General features: G+C 33.1%; 1 protein-coding gene across 1 annotated transcript in view; it reads left to right on the plus strand.

Annotated features, from left to right (window-relative positions):
• The window catches only part of LOC104413727 (dystrophin-like), a gene marked incomplete at both ends in the record, with an annotated part of 54,735 nt that extends 38,609 nt beyond the window's left edge, over window positions 1-16,126 (plus strand). Inside the window, 3 exons of the mRNA XM_010024800.1 lie at window positions 403-555; window positions 1,464-1,646; window positions 15,932-16,126. Of these exons, the coding sequence (XP_010023102.1) occupies window positions 403-555; window positions 1,464-1,646; window positions 15,932-16,126 (531 nt within the window). The remainder of the gene's footprint in view (window positions 1-402; window positions 556-1,463; window positions 1,647-15,931) is intronic.
• Window positions 16,127-18,080: the final 1,954 nt, after the last annotated feature.

Genomic DNA, 18,080 nt, shown 5'->3' on the forward strand with positions numbered 1-18,080 from the left:
GCTTATGGCTAGATACTAAGTGGGCTGTGTTTCCATCTGTCCAGTAAGTATTCTGAGCAGAAGTGTTTTATATAAAATGCTGACATTTATGTAAGAGTCTTAATTTCTCTGAATATTGATGACTGTCTCAGTGGTTTATTCAACATGTGAACAACCTTGAATTAAGTAACATCCTTTAAAAGAAAAAAAAATATGAAAATATGCTGTGTTTGGATACTTATATGCTGTTAAACTTAAGAAAATATGCAGTGTTGTGATACTTGTAGACTTGATTTAAATATCAACATTTAATTAAAAAAAATAATGGCCTTGTGCACATTTTTTCCCTCAGTGTGCATACATGCCAATTCATATTTTAAAAGCCTTTAATTCATATTCTAATAATGTCTGCACTGTGAACAGGACTTGAGATCTCAAAGAAGAAAAAAGGCTTTAGAGATTTCTCATCAATGGTATCAGTACAAGAGGCAGGCTGATGACCTAATGACATGGCTGGATGACATTGAGAAAAAGTTAGCCAGTCTACCAGACCACAAAGATGAGCAGAAGCTAAAGGTAATGTTGTTTTGGGATGGAAATGGTAGATCTTTTGAGTGATAGTTTATTAAATTAACAGACAGCAAATGCAGCAAATATTCCAATAGATAGTTTCGTTCTTCATTTCTATAGTAAAATGAACCCTAATTATCTCTGTTCCGACATTTCTTTGTTGTACTATATCTTGTATTTGGTTTTTTTACAGAATATTATATAAATAATTTGAAACACACTAAATAAAATGTTTTGTCAGTAGTATGGGAAGTGTGTGATATATTAAGAAGCATCAAATGTTTTCTAGTAAAAATTTTAATTGATTTTATGTATCTTTGTTCCAGATGAACAAATGACTTTCCGATATATGGATGACCTCTATCTCATGTTAGCACATTCATTTTCATCAGAACATATTCATATGTCACTGTCAAACTCTATAGATTTATTTACATACTGTCAAAGGTTTTCCTAGTTTATTTTGCATCGTCTTTCTTTGCTTCATTCTCTGTTGAGTTTCCCACAGAGTAAAATAGGAGTTAAGTAATATTTTAAAGAATCAACTGATATATTTGTAACCCATCCAAACACTATTTGTCCTGAATATGCTGACCCCTATTGAGAAAAGAATTTCTCCAATTGCCCATCAAAGTGTACTACCAAGAATCTGAAAGTTTAAACTGTTGGCCTTTGCTAACCAGTTTTCAGTGTGGACTAGCTGTTGATATCTCTACAGCAAATCTCCAAGGAAGTTCTTCAATTTCTGTTAATTTTGTTTTGTTTAAATGTAAAATAAGACATGAAATAGCAGTAAATTTTACTTGTAAGAATAAAATGGAAATGAAGTTTCTGACAGAAGTATTTTGCTACTTTTAAGTTGATTGATTTAGTTAGCTAACTGTCCTGGGCCCTGTATTGGTTTTGCTCACTAGGAGATTGATGGAGAATTGGAGAAGAAGAAGGAAGATCTGAATGCGGTGCACAGGCAGGCTGAACGCTTGTCTAAGGATGGGGCTGCAAAAGCAGTGGAACCAACCCTGATACAGCTAAGCAAGCGCTGGCGAGATTTTGAGAGCAAATTTGCTCAGTTTCGAAGACTCAACTATGCACAAATTGTGAGTTGTTACTGGCAAACCCATATGTTTGCAACTGCTACTACTAACAGCATCCTACTAACAATGAGAGCTTCAGGGTTAGTGTCAACTCTTCAGATATTAATAAGAGAAACACTATGGTCTGCAAGTGGGGGAATCTTTACATTCTAATAGTTCTCTACTTTGGTCTTAAAATTGCCCTTAAGTTAAATCACCCAATTTCAAAAACTCAGCAATGAAAGTATGTTTATTTCTGTTGCCTCATTATTTTTCCATAACATTTTCCAGTTTAAAAGCATTAGCTTGCCATGCATCTATTTTGTTTAATGAATGTGTAAACCACAAAAAATGTCTTTTCCAAACTACCCATCCCATGCCAATTTTAATTGTTTTTTTTTATTTGTCCATAATATGTTATAACCACTTTAGGAAGAGATTAAAAAAACCTCTTACAACACTATACATAGCTGACCTCTTCTTCAAATGCTTTAATTCTCAAAAGAGTTTTTGCAAGAAAGTGTACTTTTATATTTGATGAGAAGAAAACATAATTTTATGAACTGACTTTGTATCTTCTGAGTTCTTTAGTTGTATGTAAAATATAATTATTCTTACTGGTTTATACATGCTGCAGTAACTGGATAAATAAAAGGGAAATAAACCGTCACTATTCCAGGTTTATGATCAAAATCATATTGGGTGCTACCCATTTAGAAGGTTACCAGAGATTGGTTTTGCATTTACAAGGCAGTTTTTCCTTGCTATTCTGCTCATTGCCTCCTGGGCTTTTGATTTTGTATGATGAGAGATAAGATTTTCTCTCAAGGAAGTTGTTGCGTTATCTGCTCTTCTGTAATCTTAAAAGTGCTAGTAGGGTATTTTATTTATTTTTAAATTCACCTAGATTGCAGAGGGTGCTTACTGACAGGATAATGAAAATTTAAATACATGAAGTGTTATTTCTAATTGATACATTGTTGACTGTTTAAAAAAAAAAAAGAAAAAACTTTCCAAAAAATCAGCAATAATGTATAACCTTTTGGTCAATACAGTTCTCTACTTAATGTACTGATTGTATTGTGTATTTTAAACTTTTCTACTGTTGAGTTACATAATGTATATATAAAAGTAATAATTGAAATAGCTATTCGGTTAATGGAAACAATCAGAGAAACATTAACTTTGGTTTGTATGTTATTAAATCTTGTTCCATCTTATTACTTTTTTTGGATTACTATGGCTTATATTAAACTTGATGGATGTAATCAGTTGCAAATTGTTTATATTGAAATGGAGCTACAGCAGACTTCACTTTGTCTTGTAAATGAGTTGGTTTTTTTTTTTATAATGAATATATTTGTTCCTTTGATAAGCAAGTAAGAAATAAGTATGTGCATGCAATTTATATAAAAACATTCTGCTGTCAACATGCTTTTTCTGTCACCCACCACCCACCATGATAGAGGATGAGTATATCCATTATAAAATTTTGCTAGTAAATCAATAAAACAACTTGTTAGCATATTTTTCTTTTAAATATGTAAGGCAGATACATCAGCACATGTGCTTTTGAATTGGTTAAAGGAATACAGTCATCAGCTTTTTAAAGCCATGTAACCATTAAATGTTTTGTTTTGGTTTTTTTTGGTTAAAATATGTAATTTATATATTTCTATCATTGTAATGGTTAAATTTTAAAATATTCTCTAATATTTCATGGAAGAAGACTACTTAGTATTTATCTGGGAAATGAGGTCATTACTCAATGAAATTTACATCTGTACAGGAAAATTACTGTATACTTCTAATTTCTCATAAAAAATATCTTGTTCTGTTGACAATGACCAAGGTAATATTTATATGAAATATTTTAGAAGTGTTACAGAAGCTACTAAAACTGGTGAGAGGTGATATATTTTCCTAGCAAAAATCAGAGCGAGAAGTACAATTGCCTTACTACTGTTTTGGCTTTGATGAATCTTGGTGATTTTTTACTTTTTTAATACTGCCTAAGTACCTACCTCACAGGGATGTTGTGAGGATTAATGAATTGTTTGTGCAAGACCTTAAAATATAAAAGAAAAATGAAAATTCAAACTATTCACTTGAACACATGCATATACCAGCAAAAATATCTTTCACAGACATTTTCTGTGTTAACCACCAACAGAATAAAACCATATAATAAAAATTCAAAAAGGAATTTATTTTTAAAGCAAAAGAAATAGAAAACTGCTGTGTTTTTTATTTATAATTGATAAAGTATTCAATAACACATTTAACAATTGAAAGTTGTTATTATAAATCAATAAGTATTTAGTTGTACTGTATATCTTGCAATTCATTATGATTCATTGAATAAACATAGCAAGACTGCATTGAAGATGGCCTTTAATTATGTGGCTTAATGACAGATTTGCATTTATTACTTTTCTGGACCTAATATATTTCTGATATCAAAGTGTGAATTTAGAATGATCATGCTCCCCTGGATTTTAATTTTCCCTAATATTTCTTGGGAAAACCTGTCAGAAAGATATAGGAACCATAACCATATAAGAATTGATTCTCTCTAGCATGGTAGATTCTCATAAAATTTGGTTGTCTTACAAATATATAGCAGCCAATATCCAGCAATGTATACGGGTTTTTCTTCATATAAATGAGGTGTTTTTTCTCACCACCACTTTTGATCATTAGGTATGATATAATAATATTACCTCAAACTCTGCATGTTCTGTTTAATGCCAATTTTGAGACATCATTCGATTTGGTAATAGTAGTCATCTCTTTATGTGAAAATTGTCAGAAAGTAATTCTACAGGGAAAAAGGTGGGTTTATTGCAGTAATAGAATAAACCTGGCACATCAATACATAAACACAACTGCACAAAACCGAAAATGACACTGAGTGGAAAAAAGGTTTTGAAGTTCATGTTGTCTTGCAAGTTTATTCTCCCACCTGTTGTTTTTATTCCTATGTGTCAAAATGAACAGTGGGCAAAAAATTCTGTTTTTCAGTCAGGCAGATTGCTAATTCCTGTATTAAGAAAAGTTGAGTGTTCTACTTCATTTCTGCTAAAAAATTCTATTTGAAATCAGTTGGTAGTAACTGCAGTTGTGAAATCTGAATAACTTATTAAAGTGTGGAATATTTTACCATCATGTTTTAAAATTATGAATAACCACTAAATCCCACTGAAATAAGTGGGAAATTAAAATACTCTTCAAAAAACAAGCCATTTTAATCCTAGAGCAGAATGCAATTTTTGCATATTAAAATTATATGTTGTTTTTTTTAAAATTTGCTTCAGTAAAAATTAAAGAGATCAAGGGAAATTTACTTCTAGATTATCTCTGCAGAATCTAAAATCATTAAGCATTGGCAGTCTCACAGTATTTTCATAAGTTACCAATCCCCTTTGCTATAGCCTAAACCTAAATCTTCCAGTTACTATTTTTCTGCAACAGTTTATACTACTGTTCCAGGGTGACAAAATAGTTATCTGTTGCAGAGAAAAAGCTAGATTCAGATAGTTTAATTCAAATCAGGATCAAATATATTGATTACTTTTAATTAAATTACCTTTAGTTAATTCCCCTTTTATAGAAGTTTTTCCTCCGTGTTTTCATTTCAGCAGTCTTTGAGCATGTTTATGTCATGGCTTAGTTTAGACTTTATTGAGCTGACAGAAATTACGCTGTATGAAGAGAGTACCGAAGACCTTTTCATAAGGAAACATTTTAGGAATGAACACAGGTGCAGAGCCTACCCTGTAAATTCTAATTTCATTTGTCCTTTTACTATATTTTTTCAAGCTATCCACCACTCTTTCTGCCATCACAGATGGTATTATTTTTCTTTTCCTCTCTTGGCTGAACTGTGCATTCTGTAAATAGGAAGCCAGAATTTTCTTAGAAAGAGAGGAATGTTGTTCTTGGAACCTATTAACAACTGTCAAAATTATGTACCCATTGATGTGTATACAAGGGAAAAAGAAAAAAAAAGGTTTGCCTAACTCATTCCAGTAATTTCATTGGTGACACACACACAGATTCTCTTGAAATTTATGGTCAATTTACTACTGAAATATTTGGGTCTGGATTTTGGCCATACTGGGAAAAACAATAAAATCAAATCATATGATCAAATGATAAGTATCAGGAGAGGCTGTCTTTTCCATGCCAATTAGACTATGCATTGAGTAAGAATGAATAAGGAATATAGCTATACAAACCACATATTTATTTCTATAAGATAAGTAATTTAGTGTGAGCAGTTTGATAGTTATCTGCAACATAGATAAAACATTAGTACTCTCAGTAGTTACTATGAACTAAACATAATTTTTTTCTGAATCAAAGTTATTATTCTGTGAAAGGTTCTATAAAGTATTCAGAAATTCAAAATACCTGTCTCGTAACTGGATGATCACCTCAGGTGAGAGAGTGTGATCAACTTCTGGAACCAAGGACTGATCAAGTTTACATCTTTAATTCAAGTGTTTATTCAAGTTCAGGCTTTTAGGGGCATCTTGCAGGTTTCAGTTTACATTTCCCTGTGGAGCTCTATTTAGTTAATTTAATGATTTTTCTTTTTTTAACTGTTCAAATATGTTTAAATATAAAGATATTTTCTAAAACTAGAAATAAAGCATTATTTGAAATAAATTTCTTACAGTTAGATAAACACCAGACTTTGTGTCCTAATTATCTGTCTGCATCTGAATAACATGGATACTTTAGTGGTAATGTGCTACCATTGTTTTCAGTGATTGTTTTCCAGTTTCCATAAGCAGCAGTATTGACATGAAGTGGTTCTCATATCATTGCTTAAATAATTCTTGGGGTAAATAAACAAATAATGGTTGCCAAGAAGAAGGGACAAACTAATTTGTTATTATTCCTACAATGAGTAGGATAGAGGAAGAACATAAGAGAGAAAAGGCATTAGAAAGGTAAAATAGGAAAATACCTACTGGGCAAAAGAAAAGAACCATACAGTGATGGATTAGTATCTGTCTCACCTACGTGCTTTAGATTTCTTAAGGACATGACAGAGCGATCCAGTCACAACGTTTAACTTTTCTGACACTGATGGTGGCAGTTTTTTTAACCAATAGGATTACAGAGCACTAGGCTTCTTTTACTATGATCTGCAAAAGGGGTGAGGATGAAGGAGAATCTTTGGGAAGAGAATCACAGTTGAATGTTTACATCCATTTTCTAGCATCCATCAATCTGAAAATTCCTATTAGAAAATGTATTCCAAATAATTTAATTGTTTATCAAATACTTTAGTTTTTTGTCTAACTTGAGAAATGTATGGGAAGTACACTGAAGATGGGTATTGTCTTTGATACAGCTGAAAAAGAGATAGTTTTACAGATACTTTTTAAAATACACTTTATCTGTTTCTAAAATGTGTACTGTGTTGTGGTAATTTAAGACCATCTATAGCCTTTTTTATCAAAGTGGACCACTTTACTACAGTATTTTGAGTTCTAAAGTGTATTTGTCTTCTCTCATATTTCCTTATTATTTCTGTACTATCATCACTGCAAAGCTATATAAATTTAGTAGAGTGAAGTTAAAGAATCCTGTCTTGTAGATGACAGAATTTTACAAATTTTTTTTTTCTCTGCCATTTTTCATTTTATGTCATAAACTTTAGTGATCTAAATTACATTCTCTAGTTTAAGAGTGAAACTTGGTGTCTTTACCTCTTCATATAGGAATGAAAACTTTCTGCAACTTGGACTAAGGCTGGTTTAGGATGCTGTCTTTAAATTATCTGAAGTGTTTTTAAGAATGTAGTCTTAGATACACCACAGGCTTTTCTTACTTTTCTCTGTATGGTTGAGATGGAAATGAGACCAACAGCCTTTAGTTAAAGAATAGTGTGATATAGCACCCAGTTGTCCCTCTCAGTTTTCTTTGGACAAAACTAAGCATTATACTAGGATAGTATTGTCTTCTGTATAATTACCTAGCTATTCGGGAACAAGACAGCTAATTACCTTCCTATTTTCTCTGATTTAGTATTTAACAATTTATTAACATAATAAATTACATTGTGAAGAATTTGGTTTCAAAACTACTTGGCTATAATATGGAATTAAATAATAAGGGAAAAGACCTACTGCAGATGATCTGGAGCTAAGTGACAGTATCTTTTGAAGAAATGACATTATCTCCTGTCCACGATTCAGGATATTAACATCACTTGTGGGGCTTTGTGTTTGTTTTGGTTTTGGGGTGTTTAGGGTTTTTTTAGTTTTGCATGGATGCATCTAAGCATTCTCAGAAAGGTACAGAAGGAAGTAAATGTATATACAGTGTGAATGCTGAGTATCTATATGTGTTTATTTAATTAGTTTTCAAAACTGCTGGATTGACAGCAATTTCATTCGCATTATTTAACAAAAAAAACCCCTATGTCTTGGAGTAATAAAATCAGCCTAAGTGACAGATCCTGTTATTATTCTGTATGATTGCCTCTCTATAAATGTAGATTAAAGATGGAAAATAATTAGGTAATACTTTTTAAAATCTCTGGAAGGTGTCAGTGTTTAAGGTTTAGGACCTTGCTCTTTGAAGTTGTTAGCATTCAACACTAATGTGATGCTTTAATGGTATTTTCAGGTTATTTTTTAAATTATCTCAACAAAAAAATAACATGTAGTTTGCTAAATATCTGCAAAGTTAGCATCGCAAATTAACCGTTGCAAAATGGGTTAGTCAATTTAGACATCAATAGACTGCATTGTAACATGTCTGTGCTTTATTTAATATTAGTTAGTTCCTTGGTGATCAGTCAGTAGAGATATGCATATTATTATTCAAGACAGCCTTAAAGCTTCATGCATAAATACTGTCTAAGATTAGGGCACTTCTGTAGTCCTAATAAATCAGCCATTAAACAAGTTCACATTGACCAAAGACTGTTCCTAGGAAGGCTGCCTTCCAGCATACCATGTAGAAGCTTGTTCTGCCATTATACACACAGTTTCTTTTTTATAGAGAAGAAATATACACACTTCTTCTCTATGTGTTCTGAGAAACACAATTTTGGAATTCTATTTTGAGTAAAATACAATTTGAAATTCTTTCCATTCTTCTGGGTATTTCCTGCTGTGCAGGCAGATTTGAGTACATAATGTTGGTTTAACAGAATGAATACTCTGTCACAATTGGACCACATGATTACAAGGATCTAGAATTGTGTAGAAGAGTTCAATATTCTGGAATGTCAACTTGATACTTCCTTAATGTCTCTAAGTATTTTTTCAGCAATGAAAAATATTACATGATGAATACAAGAAATGATTAACAAATCTATGGATTCATGTGTTCTATAGTTAGCATATAAAAACTTTCAAATACATTTTGTCTCCTGGAAGATAATACATTTAAATCAATTACAAAAGTATTTTCCAGGTAAACCCTTATAAAATTCTAAACATTTTAAAAGCTCTGTTGAAATCAGCCTAGAAAGTAGATTTTGCAATGTCATCTGATTTTTTTAATTCCAAGATGTGATGTGAGTGACTAAGTATTTGGTTATTTACTGATTTCTAATACTGAGAATGGCTGTGTCGTTTGACTTACTGATAAAGGCTTACCTTCCCTGCAAACTGCTAATGACTGTACATAGCCTGAGCTATAGTTAAGTGGTTATGAGGTATAATGTTTTTAATAATTTCCTTTCACTTGGCAATTTTGAATTACTGCAATTATTAAGATTGAAATATGCCATCTTTATCAGGAGTAATTAGCATATATACATAATTTATGTAAAGCAAGAGACATTTTCTAAATCCCGGTAGTTCCAATTAGTCAGTTATGCCATAATGCAACTAGATTTTGTTTTTCTTCAGGACATACTGACATTTCAGCTTTGGCATAAGATAGCTCTATTTTTTTATTTTCTGAAATAGATGGCTTATATCACACACAGTACAGTGTATGTGAGTCTTATATTCCAGTCTCATCATAGTTGAAATTATTTTTTTTCTCTTTGGTCAACAAGTGAACACCAATGCAAGTTGTCAGGGTTAAAAGATAAGAACAGAACTGCTAAAATTGCCCATTTATGGTAGTTGTGTTAGTCTCTAATTTAAGTGAATGCTAGCAGGTCTTCAGTAAGAAGCAGTGGGTAAGTTTTCGAATGAGCTGTGGCAAAGTTCAGTATGCAGCAGTGCATCAGCCTGAGGAGAATCCATATCTGGAGGCAATTGTCTGGGCCAGAATAAAACGCAAGCGCTGTTAAGCTACTGAAAAGGGGATTGGTGAAGCTGTTCATTTTACTAATTTACACTGGAGTGTAATTAACGTCTTGGAGGTTTCTAAGGACATGAAGATTGGCTGCAGCACCACAGTCCTTTATCCTAGTTCTTAAAGTACATATTTACCTCCTGGGGGGAAAATAAAAAAGGAAAGAAAGAAAAAAACCTCAATTACAACTCTGTACAACTGATCTAATGACTAATCATTCTGGGTTTAATGTTAAAATAAACTGAATTAATTGTTATAGCTTTTTTTTTTCTTCTTCTTTTTCTCCTCGTACTTGTAAAAGTAACACACTCAAATTAAAAAAAAAATACTGTGGGTGGAATAAGCAGTCATCCAGGTCTTTGAGACAAGTAACCACAGGTATCACAAGCAACCACGGGTATCTATGCAATCCACCACACAGACCTCATTAGAGTGTAGCATGACTATCTGAGGTTTTGGGAGATGTCCCATAGTTTAAGCCTGAAGGTCAGGGAACTAACCTTTCCTTATGGAGAAAACCTCTGCATTTCAATAAAGTTCTGAAGGTCAAAAAACTGACAATGGAAGTAAGTTCACCCTGGTTAATGCCTGTTGATTGATAGTTTTCAAAATCAAAGCCTGCAATTTTCTATTGCTATTCCTACCATGTAAAATTTATTGAAATGTTTTCTAATTAATGTTATTATTAGAATAGTTTCATATTAATTCACTTTGTTTCGTTTTTTGTATAGGTAGAATAGATAGATTCATTTCATCATAGAATAAAAACTGTTATTGCAGCATTTCTCAGCCAGTAAGGTATGTTTTAGCAGTGAAGTATTGTGAAGTCATTAAACATTTCTCTGTCCCAGAACAGTGCTGAAAATAATAGTGTATTTTTAAAGTTTCAATTTTTATATGTCACTGATGAAGTCAGATACAGGCATTAAAATACATTAAGTATTGCAAGGTGGAGGCTTTTGTGGACTGCAAAATGGGTCATACATGTGTAGTCATACATGGGTAGAAAAATCACATGCATGAGAAAATATTTATACCGTATTTGAAAATATGAATAAAAAAATACTATTTAAAATATATTTTAAAGCTGCCAAGTGCCTTTTAAGGCCTTGCCTTCATGGAATTATGTAAATACTTTATATTAATCCTATAGTGAGGATTTAGGTCTCTCTGTTCTTGAAAGACGTGCTTCTTTTCATAATGATAGGTAATTTTTTTGTGATTGAGTAAGGCCATCCAATATTGTAATGACAATTCAATGTTATTGGTAAAATTTTTATGTAGACACTTACAGGTAAGATGTGCTAGCAATACTGAAAACACAGAATTTATTTTTCTGAATGTTAGCTGACATCACTCACAGTTGGCATAGAAAGGGGTGAATAAAAGCTTCTTTATGTATAAATATGTACTTGAAAGTGATTTTATTGATCTCGGACAGTATTTGATCATACTTCTGTGTTTTTAATTAGTTAATGTATTTGATATTTTGATGCGAACCACGAGCTAGCAAATATCACGTAAGTTACAGTTTGTTCTAGAGAGCAATAAACTGTTCCTAAGTTTGTTGGATTCTTTGAGGCATGACTGCCTTTGTCCAGAAGGTGCCTGCTATCTGCTTTTTTTTTTCCTTTTTTGTATGTGTAGCACACCTATGTTTATTCTTCAGAGATGACTGACTTTTTACACTCTCGTATATTTTACAGCTGCTTGTAAAGAATACTTTCTCAAGCATTATTTCACTTCAGGAAGAGGCACATGTTTGTTTGTTTTTCCTGAACTTCTCATCAGAATGCTGCTAGGAGCAGTGTCATGGTACAGTAGTGAAGATAGGTGTGTTTTGCTGCTTTACTCCTCCCATGTATTCTGTTTGTGTGAAGTTTGCTTGTACTCAAAAGCACAGCACGCTACCGTCGCTGTGAGTTTGGAGGCCTGTAGTAAGAAGGGACCAAAAATGGAACAGTTGGCAAGACCTAACACAAGAAGGCTGGAGGCTTTCTAGATGTAAACTGTTGAACAGCAAAAATGATGTTGGGATTTTCCCCTCTGCAGAAAGAGGAAGAGAAATGGGTATACTGAGATCAGGGAAAAGTGCTTTAATACTGAGTTTTCCAGTGCTTAAAAGGAATTAACAGCATTTTCCAAAGCTAGTTAGCTCTGATGCCACTTAGTAGTACTGTTCTAGATATAGGCAATAATCATCACAGACACTTTGGTGGGGGGGGTGAGCCCGGGCAATAACACTACTTAGTTTTGTGGGCAAAACCTGCATTATTCTTGTAGTTCTTTTCTTCTTGGGGTTCTTTTGGTTGGTTGGTTGGTTTTGTTACTTTTGTTAGTTTGTTTTTTGCTTATTGGCCTTCTCTAGAAGGGCAGTTCATGGATGTATTTCTTGTCTTTGTATTGCACGTGGTAGGATGTGGTACCTATTGAAAAAATCAGTTTCACACGTGTGGGTAGAATCATGTTTATGGAAAGATTCTATCCCTTAATTAAATAAATATAATGATGGGGAGTAATATTCAATTTACTGTTTGAGACATGATGATGCTTGGTGAAAAGCAGTGCATGAAATGGTAAACCTTACCCAAAAGGTGATTTTTTGGAGACTAGAAATAATTTGCACATTGGTATACCACTGGCAATCAAGTAAAAGTACATAATAAATTCATTTTAATTAAATTTTTTTTTAAGAAATAACCATACAAGAAATGGACATTTACTCCAGCATTTTCCCATCATTCTTAACAATTTATTTCTATTATATATTATTTTAAAATGTTACTTGGTTTTGAGTATTTTCAAGTAACTATCTATCTATCTAATGTATTCTATCACTTTGTCAGATTCAACTTATTCAAAACCGTTCTTAAACACTTTTAACTAAAACTTTAATTTCCCTTTTCTTATTTACTTTTAATCCTTATGTGTTAATCTACTGTGCTTCTGGTGAACCATTATGGATTAGCAATGACATATATGAATGAATATTATTTTTAATAGTAGTGCTTTCCAACTGCTACAGTCATCTCCTTAAAAAATATATATTTACAGTGTTAGTATATGATTCAGTTTCAGCTATGCATTTCTAGTAAATACGCTTGTCAAGAAAATAAGGAAGGATGCTGTATCTTCTACAGTAATGAATTCCAGCAAACATAGGAACAAGCCAAAAATTTTTCCCTTTCTTTGCTGATTAAAATGGTCCGTTCTGGATAAGTCTGTTCTCCATTCCTTAGCGCAAGAAGCCAACTTCTGCTTTGGTTTCTATTATCTTACTGTCAATGAGGGAAAGACAGAAGGAAAGAAACACCTGTGACCTATTGAAAAACACACTAAAGGCAAAGAAATTTAATTCTTGATTTCTAAAATTGTATCAAATTTCCAACTCTTATTTAAATAGTATTCAGAAACTAATTAATTTGGATTGTTACTATTATTTTAGAATAAGGTGTTAAATAACGTTGCCATATTTATCTGGTTGTAGTACCTTACAATTTAACTAACAGTCTAAACTTTATAACAATATAAACATTAACGGTTTGCTTGAACTGGAAATCTCATGAGTTGTGTTCCTTGTAGAACTATACGAGTGTAATCATCCAGCTGTGAGAAAGATTTCTGTGAGGGGCAATATGAGTATATAGTTCCATACATCTTATTAACATTACTGCGAGTTAAATATTACACAAATTTTGAGGGATTACTGAAACATATGTCTCATAAAGTTCAGCCCTGTCTCCAGATTTTAATTAATATTGCCTTTAAGAGTGCTCTTATAAGAGTTCTTTGTAGCAGTGATTGAAAGATCTGCCAATTTTGGCACTACTATAAATAATTAAGCATGGTATCTGTGAAGCACATATCAAATTTCCACTTGATTTTTTATTAGCTTCAGGAATTATTTAGAGCAAGAAGGCAAAGATTTTATTATCTGTACACATGTATACATCTGTGTGTGTGTGTGTACATAGTTATTAGCCTAAATTTGGGTTGAAATAAAATAGGTTAATACACCTATAGAAACTAACTGTATTTTGTGTGTCACTACATATTCATATGACCTCATTTAAAGTGAATAGCCTTGCACACCTAGCATGCTCTTTTCATTACGGAGAATAGAATCATTCTGTCTTCTCAGTCAAAAAAGAAAAATGCAATTATATTTAAAATGTTCCTCATGTGGGTCTAAAGTTCTTTGCTACATGTAGAAGCATAGCAAAGAACTATTAGAAGTGTCACAGTGTAGTCTTGAGGAATGAAAATATATTGCTGCACGTGGCCTGTTGAGAATCTCCCATTTTCTAATCAACTGGGACAGCTTTAGGTTCACTGGGGTGAACTGTTATTTTTGCAGAGCATGTGATTCATTAAACATATAGGGGCAAATGCAACTTTTTTTTTTAAGCCATTTATTTTAAATAATAACAATTACAGCAGTGATATGGTAATTATGTTTCAGTGTTAGCAGATGTACTGAGAAAGTCATTTAGTGAGAAAAATGTAAGCAAAGCAATTATATTTGCATAAAAAATGCATCAGAATAACACAAGTCTACAGATAACTTTATGGGCTTTATATGTGATATGCATACCTCTTCTAGAGTGTGTATATACGTATTTAAAACTCTAAAGAAAATTGAAGAACCAGATGACTCAGCCCAGTAACTCAAGAGAGAAACATGTCATGAAAGGATGGACAGGGCAAACAAATAAATTAAAATGAGACACCTTGCTGAAGTAGTATGTGCAAGGTAGTGTTTATATTTGGGTTTTTTTACATACTGTGTACCTAACTAATGATACTTTTTTCTCCAGGACCACTGATCCACTGTTTTTCACATAAAATGTGAAAAAACCTCCAAAATCGGTGATTATTTGTATTGGGACTAAAACATCTAAGTAATATGATTTTTGAATGAAAGTTTAACATCAGTTACTTGTACAAGTTCTTTGAGGTCCTCAATAAGTTTATATTTTTGAGAAGACAGACATCAAGTGCAATGGATTTTGGTCCTACACTAGGAATCCTATGTGATACAACAAAACAAATAAATATAATTTATTCTTATGAAACCACAAATAATTTATATCTTTTGAATTTTGTCTGCTCTAATGGAAATTCATGTTTTCAAGTATTTTGAGGTTAGTTAAAAGAAGTAATCATAGTTCTCCCTGCTCCAAAGCACATTTCTGGTGTTACTTTTTATCTGTGATCCAGAAACACATCAAATCAGAAATGTAGTGAATTTACGTAATCAGTCACTATTTTGTCACCTTGTATGTCAGTAGCTTTCTAAATGCCATAGATCAACTATCTATTTTCTTGGCACCAAAAAATTCTGGGATTTCTCTACATTTGATGCATGCACATGCTTTCAGAATAGGGTGTCTATTTCATATTTGTCCAGATTAAAAAAACCCAACCAAGCAAACAAAAAACCAAAACTTAATTTCCTGAAGAGGTGTGTTGCTGGGATTTCTTTTAAAAATATGAATGCATTAAAGACCTTTCAAATCACAAAATTCCAAACTGTACTTTTTAGTTTAAGAGAAAGGTTTTAGTATAGTGCTAAGTTGACCTGGTTGTTTTGTGTTGCATATTATTTAAGAAATCGCATCTAGTACAGAACTTACTATTCTGCTTGACACCTCAAAATGATTTAGCATGTATGGAATTTCTATAATGAAGAACAGAATCTAAAAGAGGTGTGATAATTTAAAATGAAAGGGCTATCACTAATATCTCAGTAATACCGTAATCTCTGAGTACTCTTGCATCTCCTATCTTTATTTCTGTGGAGAGTAGATGATAAGTTTGTTATACTTTTGCATGGATTAATGTTAGTACCTGCCATTTCAGACTAGTGAAGTGTGAGTAATCTGTGTCAGAAACCTCAATTATTTCTTGCATTTGTCCTTAGAAATTATTTTTAATTGTTTCTAGGTTATGGACTGGATATTGCATTGTTATAAGCTTGCATAGTTTTAAGCAACTAAAGGATGCATTCTGTTGTATATCTATACTAGCAAACAGTTCCTGAAGATACAACCTTTGTGGTGACCGAAACTATGACTGTGGAAACCACTTATGTGCCTTCTACATACCTGGCAGAGATCCTTCACCTTCTGCAAGCCTTGTCTGAAGTAGAAGAGCGCCTTAATTCTCCTGTTCTGCAGGCTAAGGATTGTGAGGATCTCTTCAAACAAGAAGAGTGTCTTAAGGTAAGGTAGAAAGATTTTCTTACAGTGATTGATTCCATTATTTTTGGGCTTCTGTATATTGGCTGGCTGAACTCACTCTTAGAGACATGTTTTATCAGTGCTTAGCCCCTCTCTGCGATGTGTGCATATTTTGACGTTTATATATGAAGGCACATTGGTGCAAAACAGAAGAACATTGAAAAGTTAGTTTATTTTTAACTGTTTCACCTCTGTTTGGAAGACATGAGCATTAGGCTATCTTGAGAGTAAATCCTGGGAAAGAATAGGGAGGAGCAGTTGTGTTTAAAGTTATGAATTTGTGGTTCAAGTTTAGTTTGTGTGTTTGTAATTTGAAGTAATTAGTAAGTAACCCTATCCACTCCCAATATTGGCAGCTATTTTTAGTATTTGATTTAAAAATATTTTTTATTGAAACAGCAACAAAACCAAGTAAAATTTCTCCGTTCCATTCTATGCTAGTTCAAAAAAAAAATCTTGAATTCTGGTAGGGGCTGTATTCTGTGCAATTCTCTGTTTAATTATCTAAACAGAAAATACTGTCCAAAAGGTAGCTCATGTAGTTAAGAAAAAGCTAATTCCATATTGTTGATTTGACTTTAAATAGCACTGTCTGGTTTCCTCATTACTTGCAGCAGTAACCTGGTGGAATTTTTCCAACACAGAATTGACATAAAAAACAAGAAGATTAAAGTTGTTAGCCACAGTAGATGAATGAGTTACCAGCTTTTGCAGGATAATGTTTGTGTGAGGAAAGCCTTGTAAAAAATCATGTTTAAGTGCTGTATTTAACTACAGCAATTTCAAATTGTTATCCAGCATGAAGAAAAGACCACATTTCCATTTTTCTATAATTATTTTGGGGGAGGAAAGGTTTTAACAAAAGTAAATGTTAGTCTAATGTCGTGGTTTAAGCCCAGCCGGTAACTCAGAACCACACAGCCGTTTGCTCAGCCCTCCCTGCCCCTCCCCCACCGCCTCCAGGCGGAATGGGGAGGAGAATCGAAAGAATGTAAACCTAACAGGTTGAGATGAAAACAATCTAGTAACTAAAGTATAATACAAAACTACTACTACTTGTAATAATAATAACGGTAAGAGAAATATCAAGGGGAGAGAATATAAAACTAAAAAGGGAAAGGGAAAAAAAAACAATAAACACAAATGATGCACAATACAATTGCTTACCACCTGCAAACTGATACTGGGCCTGACCCAAGCAGCAATCTGCCCCATCTGGGTGACTCCCCTCCCAGTTTCTATACTGGGCATGACGTGCTGTGGTATGGAATACCCCTTTGGCCAGTTTGGGTCAAGTGTCCTGTCTCTGCTTCCTCCCGGCTTCTTGTGTCTCTCCTCACTGGCAGAGCATGAGACTGAAAAGTCCTTGATCAGGGTAAGCAAGCATTACTTAGCAACAACCGAAACATCAGTGTGTTATCAGGTGAAGCTGAAATACAGCACTGTACCAGCTACTAGGAAGGAGAAAAATAACAGTTACAACTGAAGTCAGGACATCTAAAGATGCCGATGTTTGCCTACAGTACTAGAGGAAAGAAGTTTAGAGGGAGAATTAGGGCAGGGGCTCTGGCTAGGTCCTCTGTAGGAGCCAATTTTTAATCCTTTTACCACTTCTGATTTAGTACAAGTTGATTAAAGTGGTTCTGAGTATTGAAGCACACAACATGCCAATGTTACTGTCATTCTTCATTTTAAATAAGCCCTTTTGATAGAATGACTCTTTTGCACAAAAAAAGTAAAGTCATAGACCATGTAAATCATGGCTAATGAGCTACCACTTGGTCCTTGTCTATGAACTTATGTTCATTACTAGACTGGATGGAAAAACAGTGACCTACCCCAAGCAATTTACTGGCAGTTGACTTCCTGTGATTCTTAATGCTTACAGTGGGCTATCCTTATCTGATATATTGTCGTGGTTTAAGCCCAGCCGGCA

Source organism: Nestor notabilis, unplaced genomic scaffold, assembly GCF_000696875.1.
Source record: "Nestor notabilis isolate BGI_N333 unplaced genomic scaffold, ASM69687v1 scaffold7052, whole genome shotgun sequence".
In the NCBI taxonomy this organism is placed as follows: Eukaryota; Metazoa; Chordata; class Aves; order Psittaciformes; family Psittacidae; genus Nestor; species Nestor notabilis.